This window comes from Rhinolophus ferrumequinum, chromosome 21 (genome assembly GCF_004115265.2).
Source record: "Rhinolophus ferrumequinum isolate MPI-CBG mRhiFer1 chromosome 21, mRhiFer1_v1.p, whole genome shotgun sequence".
Classification (NCBI taxonomy): domain Eukaryota; kingdom Metazoa; phylum Chordata; class Mammalia; order Chiroptera; family Rhinolophidae; genus Rhinolophus; species Rhinolophus ferrumequinum.
Window position 1 is genome coordinate 23,144,188 of NC_046304.1, and position 13,669 is coordinate 23,157,856.

The window sequence follows — 13,669 nt, forward strand, 5'->3', positions numbered from 1 at the left end:
CTTCCTCTTCTAGTCATGATATTTTTTCTACCCATAGTTTTTCACCAGCCTGTCAAATCCAGTGGCATGAGTTTTTCTACATAGGCAACTTAAGTGTTTCTGTAGTATTTCTGATACAAAGTTTTTCACACGAGGCTGAATTCTGGCTGTTGAAGTAGAGGATTTCCCCCCCCAAGTATTGGATTAGCAAAATGTTAATACAAAAATACCCCAAAAAGTCAAAAGTGGTCTGAATGAAAAAGTAATCTTTAAGTTACCACATAATCGTGACAACATGGAACAGTTCTTTTCCAAAAACATTTATTCTTAAAATTTGTTTCATAGAAACTTTAGTCATAGAATAATTCACGCCAGTTTAGCAAACTCTTAACAGCAAGCAGAAAGAGCTGATTAAAAGAGCTTTTCTTTACACTGTGAAATCTTCAGACTATACACTCAATCCCTATTTTCCTTTAGTTTCCCAAGAAAGACACGTATGGCGTATAAAGGAATCTTTAAAAGTTGATAAACTACAGCAGATGTTACTTAACAAATGGGTCACAATATATGGAAAAAGTTATTTGAAAGTGTTTCTATAAAGAGCAAGCCCACTTTTCACATTGTTTGTAAACTGATGAAACCTTGTCCTCACAGGCAGATGAACACTTTCTTTGGAAAGAAAAGGCCTACTTCCCCTTCACCACCCACTTTATGAGGTCTAACCTGGGTTTTTCAGAGAGCTTCCATACCTCTTTGTTCTTTAAGGAAAAGGTTCTGTACTAATTATCCTCTTTTATCCACGTCTACACTGACCCTCATGTTCCCTGTCAATCCCTATTCTCTTTAACCAGCTACGTCAACTATTAAGGAGGGGTCTAGAGAGCAGGCTAGATGGTTAAGATCAATGGGTATATCCTTTTAAAGAAATATGTAGTTATTTAAAATTCATGTAATTATGAATCAAGGCTGAGAAGTATCAAACCTATGTACCATGCTAAAAACCAGCCCTGTGGCTTTATAGTGCAATGATTTTGTTGCGAGATAGGACGCTAATGCCTTTCAGTTCTCAGCGGAGTACAGTTTAATTAGATGCTGCACTTCTGTTGGATAACCTGTGATGGGACAAGCTTGGTGACTCCTCACATAATTAAACACACAGCGATAACAAAACACATAGCCAGAGGTGGCAAGAACAGTATCATTCATTCTGGTTTTACGGCACAGCGGGCACACAGTCTTCATTTTGGGTAACAGAGGAGAATCAGAATTGTAGTCTAGGTGTACAGGTGGTGGTGGGGTAGGCAGGGCAGTCAATGATTTGATGGTTTCTTGATTTTCAGATGAGTACCACCACTCAAGGAACTGCAGGAAGAATACACCCACAGAAAGGCCAGTAGAGAGGGATAAGGCAACACCTCCCACAGCTTTTTTCAGAGTTGACTTTATCTTCTCACTCACACTGTTGGGAGAACAGAATAAGGAGGCAAAAAGAGAAACTGTGTAGGTATAATCAGAGAGACTAATATAAATGTAGTTTTTATACTTTCATCAGAATCACCAATTCAGTTTGGGGATTGAATAGTTGCTAGATTGGCAGTGTCTCCTTAAGGTTATATTCTAACAATTCCCTCTTTCTGACTTACAGTATTTTAGGAGCATAGGAGCTAAACTTTGTTTTTAATGACTAGGATTTTGTTTGTTTTGTGTTTGAGAAAGAAATTAGTGAGACATTATATAGACTTTTTTTTAAGAAGATTGTATATCCAGAAAAAGAAACAACTCACTTAAAAATAACTTAGCAGTATTGTGGAATGTATATTTGAATTCTGTAGGAGAACACAAACACTAGAAGCAGTATAGCATTGTGGTTAAGAGCAGTTTTGCGAATTGTGTTGATCTGGCTTGCATCTCAGCTTTGCCATCCTTCTAGCCGTGTGGCCTTGGCAAGGTACTTAGCTTTTAGTGTTTAGTTTCCTAAACTGTTAAATGGGGCTAATACATTTTTTTCATTGGGTTGTGATGAGGATTGAGATGACGTACACAAAGCAAACATCCAGCACAGGGCCTGGCACATAGCAGGTGTGCACAAAAATGTAGTTGTTATGATGAGGAAGGTTACCAGGATGGCAATCCTTGTTTTATGGACACAATTTTTCTATGATTTTATAAAATACCTCAAAGTGTACTGAGGGAAGTGAGTTTCATAAAATTAGGGTAAGATTTTAGAACTTGTTAATCATAGATTTTGGGGAAATGTTAAGGCCTTACCTCTTGGCTGGTTGCTGCATCATGTTGGCTTCAGTTGGTTTGTGCTCCAGCGCTTGTATGTCCTGAACTGTAAGCCGACCTAGCCGAACTCCAGCCAGACTTAAAAGTGGTGAGTGATGCTGAGCCTTTCCTAGGATGTATCGAAGTTGTTGTACAAGAAACCAGCCTTCCCAGGCCATGTTAATAAATGGGTAGGCAGCCAGGAACGCTCTGTAAAATTGTTTCCAGCGGGAAGAAGGGGGATGGATAGAATATTCATCCTCTTCTCTCAGGCTAGAAACCAACTTCTCCAGCTTCACTTTCAGATAGGGAAGAAGAACCAGGAACATAATTGACTTCCAAAGCTGCTTCTTTGGGAGACCAGCACTGGCCAGTCTCTGAAGCTTGTGTCTGTCCCCCATTACAATCCGCTTTAAGCCATAAAAGTTTTCAGAAAATGAGGCACTGGTTTTAGACAGATAATGCTGCTGGAGCAGAAGATCTAGCAGGGTAAAGATTTCATCAAACCACCTCCAAAAGAAGCCATAGAGGGCAGGATTTGATTCTGCAAGAACCTAAAGCAAAGTAAATTAAATGAAATTCATTGCATTTTACAGCTACTATGCCATGTATTTACATTTCCTTTCCCCCTCTAAATTCTACACTTTGGGATTAAACAAGTCACTTCTTTGGGGGTCTGCCCTATCCTCCCTGAAGTGCTAGGTATTCATTACAGGGCTCTACACATAACAGGGATTGAGTAACGGTTAAATCATAGGATATGAATTATATGCTAATGGGTAATTTCAAAGCTAGGCTACGGAATACTGAAATTACTGATTTTTACCCAGTCGTCCCTAAAACCACTCAAAGAATTACGTAATACCTTACCTTGACCACATGTTGAAGAGCAGGTCTCACTGCTGTCATTAAACTGTCCTGTGCTACCACCTCAAAGATGGATGGCTGGTCATCCAGCCCAGAAGCGGTTGTGATGTGAGCCCCGTGCTCAGCCATAGTTTCCTGTACGCACTGGGTTTCACTTGGCGCACACTCTCTCGAGTAAGCATGAACTTATGTGGGGGATCAAATGGGTGCTGTCGTAGAGGTAACCTTTCTGCAGGATACCCGAAACTCCTCCCAATTTTTATGGGAAAGGGGGAAAAAAGACCCTTTCTGGAGGCAGGAGGGAGGAGTCTCAAGGAGGTTAAGAACGAAGTTAACGCAGATGTGGGTGGAAGTGGTGTGGGGGGAAGGGGTGACTTGTCAAACGCTGCACCTCACAGGGCAGAACACGACTGAGGAACAGGTATGGAGAAGGAGCACTGTCCTCTCGAGCTGCAGTCCTGGAGGCTGCGAATCAGGGACTCCCCAATCGTGAGGGCTCGAAAGACAGCCGGCTCTGAGGGATCAGAGGTTCCCTGTACGCCACGACTGGCTCCACCTGTTGGCTGTCAAGTATCCCCGCCCGCGCCTGTCCTTGCGCGCTGACCCCAGGCGAGGCGCGAAGGACCCACGACGCCACGTTTGAAGGGAGGTCTCAGCTTTATGACAGAAGCCGCACCCGGAAATAGAAGCCGCCGGCGCTGGGGAACGGCGGCGGAGACGCACTCTAGTCCCCAACGCGGCCCGAAACCGGAACTAGAAATCTCCATGACCCCACAAGCACTTCCGTTTCCGCACCCGCTGAAATTAAAGTGGGCACTAGGTGATTGATTCCCTTCGAGTGGAATTCTCCGCTTGTTTGTTTTAGTTTTTTTTTCTTCCAGCTGTTTTTTTTTTGCATCGCAGTCTCGGTGGAAAGCCACAGCTCTGAATCTCTGCAGAGGTCTTTTTGACAAGGTGTTTGGGCCGCCGTTTGGAGCCAGATTCGGGGCGGCTGCTGAGGCCTGTGTTCTCGCGGGCGATCTAGTTAGGGATGGAGGGATAAGCGGAATGTAGAAGTGGGAAGGCTCTGGGCGCGCCGCAGGGTGGTGCTGAATTTATGTTCTGCCGCCTTCGGGAAAGATTTGAAGCGACGTAGCTGGAGTCTTAGCTTTATTGCCATCAATGGTAAAGAAAGATGATTAGAATGAGGTTCCTGCGGTTCCTCGGAACTTGGGACGATTACTTTTCGTCCAAGCTGGTAGCTTACCTGTCTTCTAGGTTTGGTTACATTTAAGCATAACTCTGGGCACTTGCTATACTAGATGAAAACGGTTCCTATCTTCCTACATGGTAGGTGTGTCACATTAGCAATGTGAATACAGTACTAAGGCGGAGGGATCCTGACGAATTCTACCTTGCATGAACTGGGGAGGCTTGACAGAGAAGGTACTTTTCATTGTATAGCAAACTTAATGTAATTTGCCTCACGGCTTGCAAAGTGCTTCTTACATTGTACGCAACTTTGCCTCATTTGGATCGCTGATACAGGTTTATCGAATTCGGATGACTTAAAGTTCAACTTGTCTTCTCCAAAACTTCTCCCCCACCCCTGGGCTAAATAGCCCTAAATAGAAGATATTATTTACTGCCTAGAGGACCTTATAGTATACAGATAATTGGTTTACTTAAGGAGAACCCTCAAAAACAATGTTTAGGTTTCGTTGTTTGAATAGGAGAGAAATAAAATCTTGCAAGTTACCCTTAATTATAGTTTTAAAAAGTGTTTTTTAGTCTACCAGCGTACCTGCCAGATAAGTCACATTGATCAAAGATTTTTACCTTACAGAGTTTAAGGACTAGAGATAATGTATCTCTATAAAGCACCTGGTACATGTTACCTATTATATACAGGCTTTTCTTACGTGAACAGCAAAAAGACGAAGTTGAGAAAGAGCATCAACTAAAATAAGTGGGAAATTATTTAAACATTTGTATCAATTACTGTTCTTTGGTTAAAAGCAACAGAAACAGGCTAAAATAAAGTAAAAAGAAATTTGTTAAAAGTATATGGAGTAACTAACAAAATTAGGAAAGTCAGCTCTGAAGGAACAGGAACTACACAATCCTACTGGATGTTTCTAGTGAGAATAAGCAGTCTCATCCAGGCAACATTGTTGAAATGAATGAGCTTAAACAAATTTCTGTCACAATACTTATGATTCAAATTCCTATTGACCTACCTTGGTTCAGATTTCCTCTCCACTCTGTTTCACTCTTAGCCAGAAGAGGGCAAAACACCTTGATTGATAGTCCTCTGAGGATACTCCAAAACTAAAGTTATTACATGAGAAAAAGGAAAGGTAGTCAAAAACAACAAATGTCAATTATTACAGCCAATAAATAAACACCTCATCACAAATCCCACCCTCAGGTTTATAGTTTAATAGATGATAAGACACAAAAAGTGATTGCACATAACGTTAAAGGGTATTAAGAGCCATCAGATAGGTTAATGTATGGGTTTAGTGGAAGTGGTAACTACCACCTAGGAGAAATAAGGCAGTTCAAACTAGCTTAAACGTAAGGTCTGTGTAACCAAACAATAACGTTATTTCTAACCTCAGATTTTATCTCAGCTTCTCTCTGCCAGTTACTTTCTGATATAATGATGTAACCTGGTATCTCCTGTACTTCATCTCATTAGCAGATGTCCACTGAGAAAGTTTTGTCAATTAGGTGGACCTCAAAAGCTGAGTCCTTTTGGGGGAAGTCATGGGCGTAATAGGGCTTTCCAGGCTAAGGGAGCAGCATGAAGTCATAGGAGGAGGAAATATTTAGTTTCCTTTAACCATGGAGCCACTGAAAGGAATAGTAGAAACTGGGTTGAAAAGTACATCTGGACGCATTATGGAAGGTTTTAAATGCTAGGTTTAGTACTTTGCCTGTGGACAGTCATTCATTTCTTTAACAAATATTGAGCACCTCCTCTATGCCAAGCGTTACGCTAGGTGCTGGCTATAAAGTAGTAATAAAAACAGACATGGTATCTGCTCTCATGAAATTTAGAGTATAATTGGAGAGGGAGAAATAAACAAGTAAATATACTAATATATAATTTATAAATTGGGAGGGCTGGGATGGGGGTGACAGTGGGGGCTGGGAGGGTACAACTAAATTAACACCGGTAATATAATATCCCTTACCTATATGGGCAGGAAAACTGTATCAAGTCAGTTCCTGCCTTAAGCCAAAAGAAATTTGGCTCTAGGTGAATTTAGATTATTAGGTCATCAGGGAGTGCCTTTCTGAGGAGACTGCAATTAAACTGCAATCTAAATTATAAGGAGCCAGCCATATGAGGAGTTGGAGAAAAAGGATATTAGGCAGGAAGAGCAATAATTGTGGAAGACCTCAGATGGGAAAGAACTTGGTGTATTTGAGGGTTACAATATATATAGCAAAAGGGGAAATGAGGCGTGACTGAAAGGCGTAAAATGATGTTAGAGAGACAGACAGGTGTCAAACCACGCAGGGTCTATATAGGCCATGAGAAGGAGCCTGGATTTTAGTCCAAGTGCAATGGGAAGCCATTGAAGGATTTATACACCAGAGTCATGGTCAGGTTTATATTTTAAAGATGACCCTGTAATGGTTATGTGTTTATGTTTACTTTGTGAAAATCCATCAAGCTCTACATTTATTATGTGTGCACTTTATTGAATGTTTGTTATGCTTCAAAAAGTTTAGCAAACAAAAACCTGGTTGCTGTAGGATTATGGTTGGGAGGAGAGTTGAGGTTCCTAGTAGTCCAGGCAAGAAGTGATGGTGGCTTGGACTAATGAGATGGAATAGAGGGGATTCGATGAATTTGAGATGTATTTTGAAGGTAGGATTGACAATTGGGAGATGGGTTGGATGTGGCAGTTAAGGCAGAGAAATAAAGAATGACTCCCAAGATTCTGGCTTGAGCAATTTAGTGTAATTTATTGAAACAATCAAAATTATAGCAAATATTTACGTAGTAATACTATGTACAGGTATAGTTTTAAGTGCTTTACATGTACTGATTCATTTCATCCTTGTAACAATATGATTGAGTATTGCTATTTTTTTCATTTTGTAGATGAGAAAACTAAAGAAAAAGTCAGAAAGATGGGGAAAACTGGGGGAAGAATAGGTTTTGGGGATATCAGGCAATGAGGAGCTGTTGTCAGTTTTTGAATAGGGACTAGATGTGAATCAAAGTTAAGATTTTTCTGGTGGCATCTTCTTGACAAAATCCACCTCTGTCTGCTGGGAGTTGTACCTAGAACCAGGTTTTCAATCAGCCCCACATTCCCTTATGATTTGCTTAATTTGGGTGGGCCATAATTATAGAATTACCCATCAGTGTGGTTAGCAATTTGGTGGTGAAGTTTGGGGAACAGGTCAAGGCGAGAGATAGAGATGTTAGAGTCATGTGTATGAAAGATAATTGAGCCCATGGTATTGCTAAAGGGATAGTCTAAAGAAAATGTGTGAGTATAGAACTTAAAAAATATATCTTGCTAGTCTCTCCCTCAGATACCATTCTATATCTCTTCTCTTTTCAGCCATACTTTCTTATGAAGTTATTTGTTACTCCTGACTTCATTTCCACACCTCTCATTCATCCTCAAACTTCTGCAGTGTGGCTTTTGCCTTCATTTCTCTACTGATGTTCTCAGCAATGACATCAAAGACCTTTGTGTTGCTAAATCCTTGGACACTTTTCAGCCCTTCCTTATCTCTATGGCAACTGATACTGACTAGTCACTTACACATTTATCCATTCAACAAATTTTGAGGAGGGAGGCTAGGCCTCAGAGATAGAAGAGTGAACATTGCTATAGTTCCTACTTTCATGGAACTCTAAAAGCATCCTGAAACATAACTGCTTGCTTTTCCTTCTACGTCTCTGACTACTCCTCTCAGTCCCTTTGAAATTTTGCTTTTTTCAGCTTTTGCCCCAGGCTCTCTCACTCTCCACATTAAAAAAAAAAAAAAAAGACTTGATTTTTGAGTAGTTGTTAGGTTCACAGCAAAATTGAGGGGAAGGTACCAAGATTTCTAGGTTGTGGTTAACAAAAGGAAGTTTTGCGTAAGCACACCTATTACATGTTTTACGTATTTTATCCCCGTTAAGCTTCACAAATCCAAGAGAGATACAGCCTTTGAGACTTCCTTTCACAGATACGTAAAGGTTAAGGAGATGTTAAGTAACTTTCCCAGCCTCATTCAGGGCAGAGATTTGAACTCAGATCTGATACCATCTCAGCCTTTTTCCTTGCACCACTTTCCTCTAGTCCCACTGCCCGTGTATAGTCTTGGGGTGGATCACCATTGTCCACACTCCTGAACTGGCCTGGGAAATTAGCTCAGTTGTTTCTTCTTTAAGAAAGGAACAGGATATTTCACCCTCTCTATGCGTAAGGATTTTAGAGAACTGTGCGAGGAAATAAATTCAGAGCATGTCAGCTTGTTTAATATATCCCTTGGGCTAGACAACCATCTGAGACGCGGGTGTCAGGTCTCTTCCAGACCAAGCGGAATCTGTGCCCCAGACTGCAGAGAGCACCGACTTTGGGTTCTCTCCCGCGCGCGGGGATGACGTCGCGCGGCGAGGTTCTCTAACGTCAGAGTTTCCTGTCCACCATCTTTGTCCCTGGCAAAGTAAGTTTTGCGCAGTGGCTGAGACCTGGAAAAGGAGTCGTGACGTGCAGGAAACCATTACAACACCACTCGGGCAGTGCTCTCTGGCTGCTGCCGCCACCCCCGCCCTTGCCTCCGGTGAGTTCAAGCTGGCCAACTTTGGGGTGTGTCCCTCCTTGATGGGGCGGGGGGATCTCTAGGATGGGTTGCAGACCGGCAGAGGAGAGAACATCCTAGGAAGGTGACCGTTGAGTAAGGAGTGAGCCGTCGGGTGTGACCGTTGTGAGGAAGAGGGTTGGAGAAAGGCACTCCACCGCTGTGGCGGGGTGCGGGAATCCTCGGGTACGGCAGCTGGGATCTGGGCATTGGGGGAGCGGACCGAAAGGATGGATATGTTCGAAGTCGGGGGTTAGGAAGGCCGGAGGTCAGGGGTGTGGCCGGTAGAGGCTGGAGGCCGAGGAGAGGACCTACCCTCGCTGCTTGGCGTCTTTCATTGAGACACTGGGACGTGTCCAGCTAGCAAAAGGGAAAAGGGATTCCCCCAAAGGTTTGTCCATTCATGGGCAAACCTCGCCCGTCTCCTGTAATTTGAGGTAAAGAGACCTCTCTCCCACCTCGTAATGGAGGAGCAAATCCCAAGAATCTTGAGCACCTGAGAAAAGAACAGGAATTCCTGACAGGGGAAGGGAAGAAAAGCTTCAAGAGCTGACCCAGTGTGAAAGAGGGAGAAGCAAGTGGGGATAAATCTTAATCCGGAATTTTTTCTTTCTGGATTTAGGATTTAGCACGAATGATCTGGTTTGAGAAAAGCTTGTAGATTAAGCCAGAGGCAAAGAAACTGGAACTTCCTGTTATTTCCAAATTCTTTGAATCCAAGGAATGTATTTATGCTGTTTGTTTTCAAAACAGTCTTCTATTTGGGGGACAGGCTTTTACTGAACTCACTTGCACGTTTGATTATGAAGCACTGAATAAAATGTGGCTGCTTCATTAAACTTTGACTTTTGAAAGGAAGTGTTTTTAAAATACCAAACTGTGATAATCGGTGTAAATTTTTTTTAAAAGAAAGTAGAGAAAACGCAGTCAGTTTAGAAAAGGCAGCATGACAAAGAAGGTGGTCTCAGTGAGGAACAATTTAAATTATTAATAACCTTCCTGGTGTACTTCTCTTGGTTAGCCTCAGGGTACACTTACAAAGTAATAATAGAAAGCAGCAGATGAACGAGATGCAGCTGGACAAGACGGCATGTAACACGTTCCAATGATGACTAAGCATAGTGGTAAGGTGAGAACCGTTTGCAGGTATCTTAACAGTTTAAACAATTAAGGAAGCAAAAGGATAGTGTGTTCTGCAAACAGCCTCACTGAAAATTGGGTGGTAAAATTAATATAAAGCTAACATTCTGTGAATGAAGACTCAAGAAAGTTCAGTTCTTCCACTTATTTTTTTCCTTAAACAGATTCATATTTTAAAATATTACATTTTAGGCACGGGTTTGAGGCAAGCTGAACAAGGAATGAATAAGATAGGACATGTTCTCCTTTTTTCCTCCTAGGTTTAAGTTTTCCAGAGTTTGTTGGTATTTCAGTTAAAAATTGGATGTAAAATTTTTGAGCTCTTACTGTATAATATTAATACATTACTTTGTAGTTTTATATTTAAATGGAAATCACAGGTGTGTCTGTTGTAATTAGGTGTCTTTTGTAATTTCTTAGGAGCTAAATGATACCTTAAAATACTATTGTTACTGCATTATCACTGAAATATCTGACTAGCACCTCTCACCCTTGTAATAAAAGATGGCTGGAGTGACCTTTCTGCTCTATAATTTGGTTAACTCTTTGGCCAGTTTTTCCATGTAAATACCAGACTGTCTAAAGCTCAACTTTAAGTGAAAAGAAAGGATTTAGTGGCCTCACCAACTCTAATTTAGCTGTCATTTCCCAGAGAGCCATTTGAAATTAAGATGCTATTAATGTTTTTCTGGCCTTATTCTCTTTAGGGGGACTGGAAGGAGGAAGAAATAGAAAGAGACAAGGGACTTTCACAATCTATCTTTAGTAGAAACTAGGTTATGTTAAATCTAGATGTATAATCCTGTACTAGGAGACCTTCTCTGAAGTGCAGTGACATCACACTGGGGGCTAGTAAGAGTGATTGTGTGCTTTGACTGGCAGCTTTGTTATTTAACAATGTCCCTAGGCCACCTTGGAAGTCCTCTGAACATCAAGGACTTGTCTAGTTTGATCTGGTAGAAAGGTAGTATGAATTCAGACTCTGAAATGGCTTTCCTCTTTCCTGGGGATCTCCTGAAGGAAATAGATAGATATTTTTTTTAGGAGTTTGATTTTTGAGACTCTTCCCCAAATACTTGATTTTTTTTTTTTTTCCTTGAGCTCTATATTGGCTGGTTTTTCTTTGGCTTCTAATGCAGGCAACAGTTTTCACCGTCCTATGCTTTGGGGAACCTGGTTATGCCCATCTCTGGCATGTGATTAAACGTATCTCATTTAAAAAATGATACAAATGGAATTTTTTGAGCTGAAATTCGCATAACCTAAAATTAACCATTTTAAAGTGAACAATTCAGTGGCATATCATACATTCAATTGTGCAACCACCACCTCTTCTCATTTGTTTTTGTTTCAACTGTTTTCATTTTTCTTAGAATTTCTTTTGGCTTAAGGCAAAATTGACTTAAATATAGTGTTTCCCTGCCAAAATGGGTAAGGGATATTTCATTACTGGTGTTTACAACAGTGTAAGCTAAGAGTGATGTTTTTCCTTTCTCTTTGAGAGCAGGAATTCTTAATTTAGGATCTAAATTAGGATTACTTGATTTTCTCCTCTTTCCTGAAATTTTGTGGATGGGTACATTAATCGCTTAATGTTTAATGAACTTTAAGAATACTTAATGCTCACGATGAATAGGACAAATATATTCCTTGACAATGAATTTTTTAGGGAAGGTAACGAAATGTGTGGGTCATTAATGAAGGCAGATTTTAAGACTAGGTTAATTTAATGTTTAACAGATTGTGTTGAAAACTGTTAAGAATTTAAAATGTGTGTATGTCTATGAGAACTTTAGCAAACAATGATTTTTTGAAGAAACTGGGTGAAAACTTCAAAGCAGATTTTGTTTTTAAATCTTAAGCAAGGTTTAAGTTTTGATGATCCTATAGGACTTAGAATGGCATGATAACATCCGAGACAGACCATAATGGCCTTGAGCTGTGGCTCTTCTGTCAGGCTCTAGTAATCATTTCTGTACACTGGTTTTTCTCTTTGTGTATGTAAGTGCTTAGATGATAACTTCAGATTTATTCCTTGTCCTTTATGGAAAGGACTCTGTTCTTCAGTTGGCTCATTTCATGTTTAGTTTACATTGTGAATGGATTAAATGATTATAACATTCTTTGAATTTTTACTAGAAAGGCATTGTGAAAATACTGTGTAAGGCCAGCCTCTGTTACAGATTAATTTTTAGTTATAACAAATACTATCAAAAACAAATTTGTGCATTCTATAATGATATTTGTGAGTTCTAGCTCACTTCTTTCAACAAGGTAATTCAGTGAAATTCTGGTAAAACCTAAAGTACTATTGTATAAGGATGAGGACTGTAAATATTAATAGTAAGGAGCTGCTTGGAAAGATAGCAAGTGAGTCTCATTTCCCTTAGATTGTCCAAGTAACACATTTTAGAGATCAGATTTGGCTCTTTTTCCTGTTCCTTAAATAAATTGATTTGTTTAGTGCATAGGTTTGCCAAATATATTATTACTCATGTTGTTTTGACCATGAGCAGGTACCAGGGCATCTGTCCTAAATTTGGTAATAAGTATTGTTAATGATGGTGGTAAGGAAGAAGATACTCTTTTTTTTTTTTGAAAGCCATTTTTTTTTTTTTTAAGATTTTTTATTGGGGAAGGGGAACAGGACTTTATTGGGGAACAGTATGTACTTCCAGGACTTTTTTTTCCAAGTCAAGTTGTTGTCCTTTCAATCTTAGTTGTGGAGGGTGCCGTTCAGCTTCAAGTTGTTGTCCTTTCAGTCTTAGTTGTGGCCGGCTCAGCTCAGCTCCAGGTCCAGTTGCCGTTGCTAGTTGCAGGGGGCACAGCCCACCATCCCTTGGATCGACCGGCAACCTTGTGGTTGAGATGACGCGCTCCAACCAACTGAGCCATCTGGGAGCTCAGTGGCAGCTCAGCTCAAGGTGCTGTGTTCAATCTTATTAGTTGCAGGGGGCAGAGCCCACCATCCCTTGCGGGATTCAAGGAGTTGAACCGGCAACCTTGTGGTTGAGAGCCCACTGGCCCATGCAGGAATCGAATCGGCAGCCGTCGGAGTTAGGAGCATGGAGCTCAAATGCCTGAGCCACCGGGCTGGCGCAGAAGATACTCATTTTTGAGAGCAGAAGGATTATTATTAAAAGAAAATTTTAATGTATTCAAAGAAGTCAAGTGCATTGGACAAAGTCTTAGAGTTTCTCAAATCAGAAAATATTTTCTCATTATGTGGGGAGAAATGTGACCAGTCGTGTTGTTTTTGTTTTACTGGAAGAGCCCTGTGTCAGCTGGATGAATTCTGGAAATTGGAACAGAAGAGTTAAAAGTTGAGGCTGGGATCTGTGTTCTTTTAAGTTTTATGTCAGTTCTGATTCTCTTTTATGTGCAATGTTGACAGACATCTCAGTTTCTTGCCTTGTTTTTAACTGTACACTATTACTCTTTGGGAATACAGTTGGGATAAGTGTAAATTATTGGAAATATGAAAACTATAGTTTAAAAATATTCATGCATAAGGCATGCTTGCCTCTCTAGATGTTTGTCGTGAAAGAACATTGTTCTACTAATTGAAACTTTTTGGTGGTTTTGATTCCTTTTATTGAAAGTTGAATGT

At 40.6% G+C, this 13,669-nt stretch overlaps 2 protein-coding genes across 5 annotated transcripts in view; one reads left to right on the top strand and one right to left on the bottom strand.

Annotated features, from left to right (window-relative positions):
• Nucleotides 1-319: 319 nt before the first annotated feature.
• On the bottom strand, nt 320-3,876 carry PEX12 (peroxisomal biogenesis factor 12). Its single transcript, XM_033089392.1, has 3 exons — nt 3,118-3,876; nt 2,248-2,801; nt 320-1,438 (listed from the first exon to the last, which is right to left on the bottom strand). The coding sequence occupies exons 1-3, from the start codon at nt 3,241-3,243 to the stop codon at nt 1,039-1,041; spliced, it is 1,080 nt and encodes a 359-aa protein (XP_032945283.1). The 5' UTR covers nt 3,244-3,876; the 3' UTR covers nt 320-1,038.
• A 4,816-nt stretch (nt 3,877-8,692) lies between these two features.
• The window catches only part of AP2B1 (adaptor related protein complex 2 subunit beta 1), a 101,520-nt gene continuing 96,543 nt past the window's right edge, over nt 8,693-13,669 (top strand). The window contains exon 1 of one of the 4 annotated variants that reach the window (XM_033089387.1): nt 8,693-8,901. The gene's annotated coding sequence lies outside the window, so the exon portion shown is untranslated. Of the gene's footprint in view, nt 8,902-8,955; nt 9,106-9,957; nt 10,049-13,669 lie in introns of those variants that run through there. The other 3 variants (XM_033089391.1, XM_033089389.1, XM_033089390.1) reach the window with 3 other exon arrangements.

Coding starts and splice junctions, on each gene's coding strand:
- PEX12 (XM_033089392.1), bottom strand. CDS start 3,243: ATGGCTGAGCACGGGGCTCACATCACAACCGCTTCTGGGCTGGATGAC. Junction 2,802..3,117: donor CTCTTCAACATGTGGTCAAG/GTAAGGTATTAC, acceptor ACTTTGCTTTAG/GTTCTTGCAGAATCAAATCC. Junction 1,439..2,247: donor ATGCAGCAACCAGCCAAGAG/GTAAGGCCTTAA, acceptor TTCTCCCAACAG/TGTGAGTGAGAAGATAAAGT.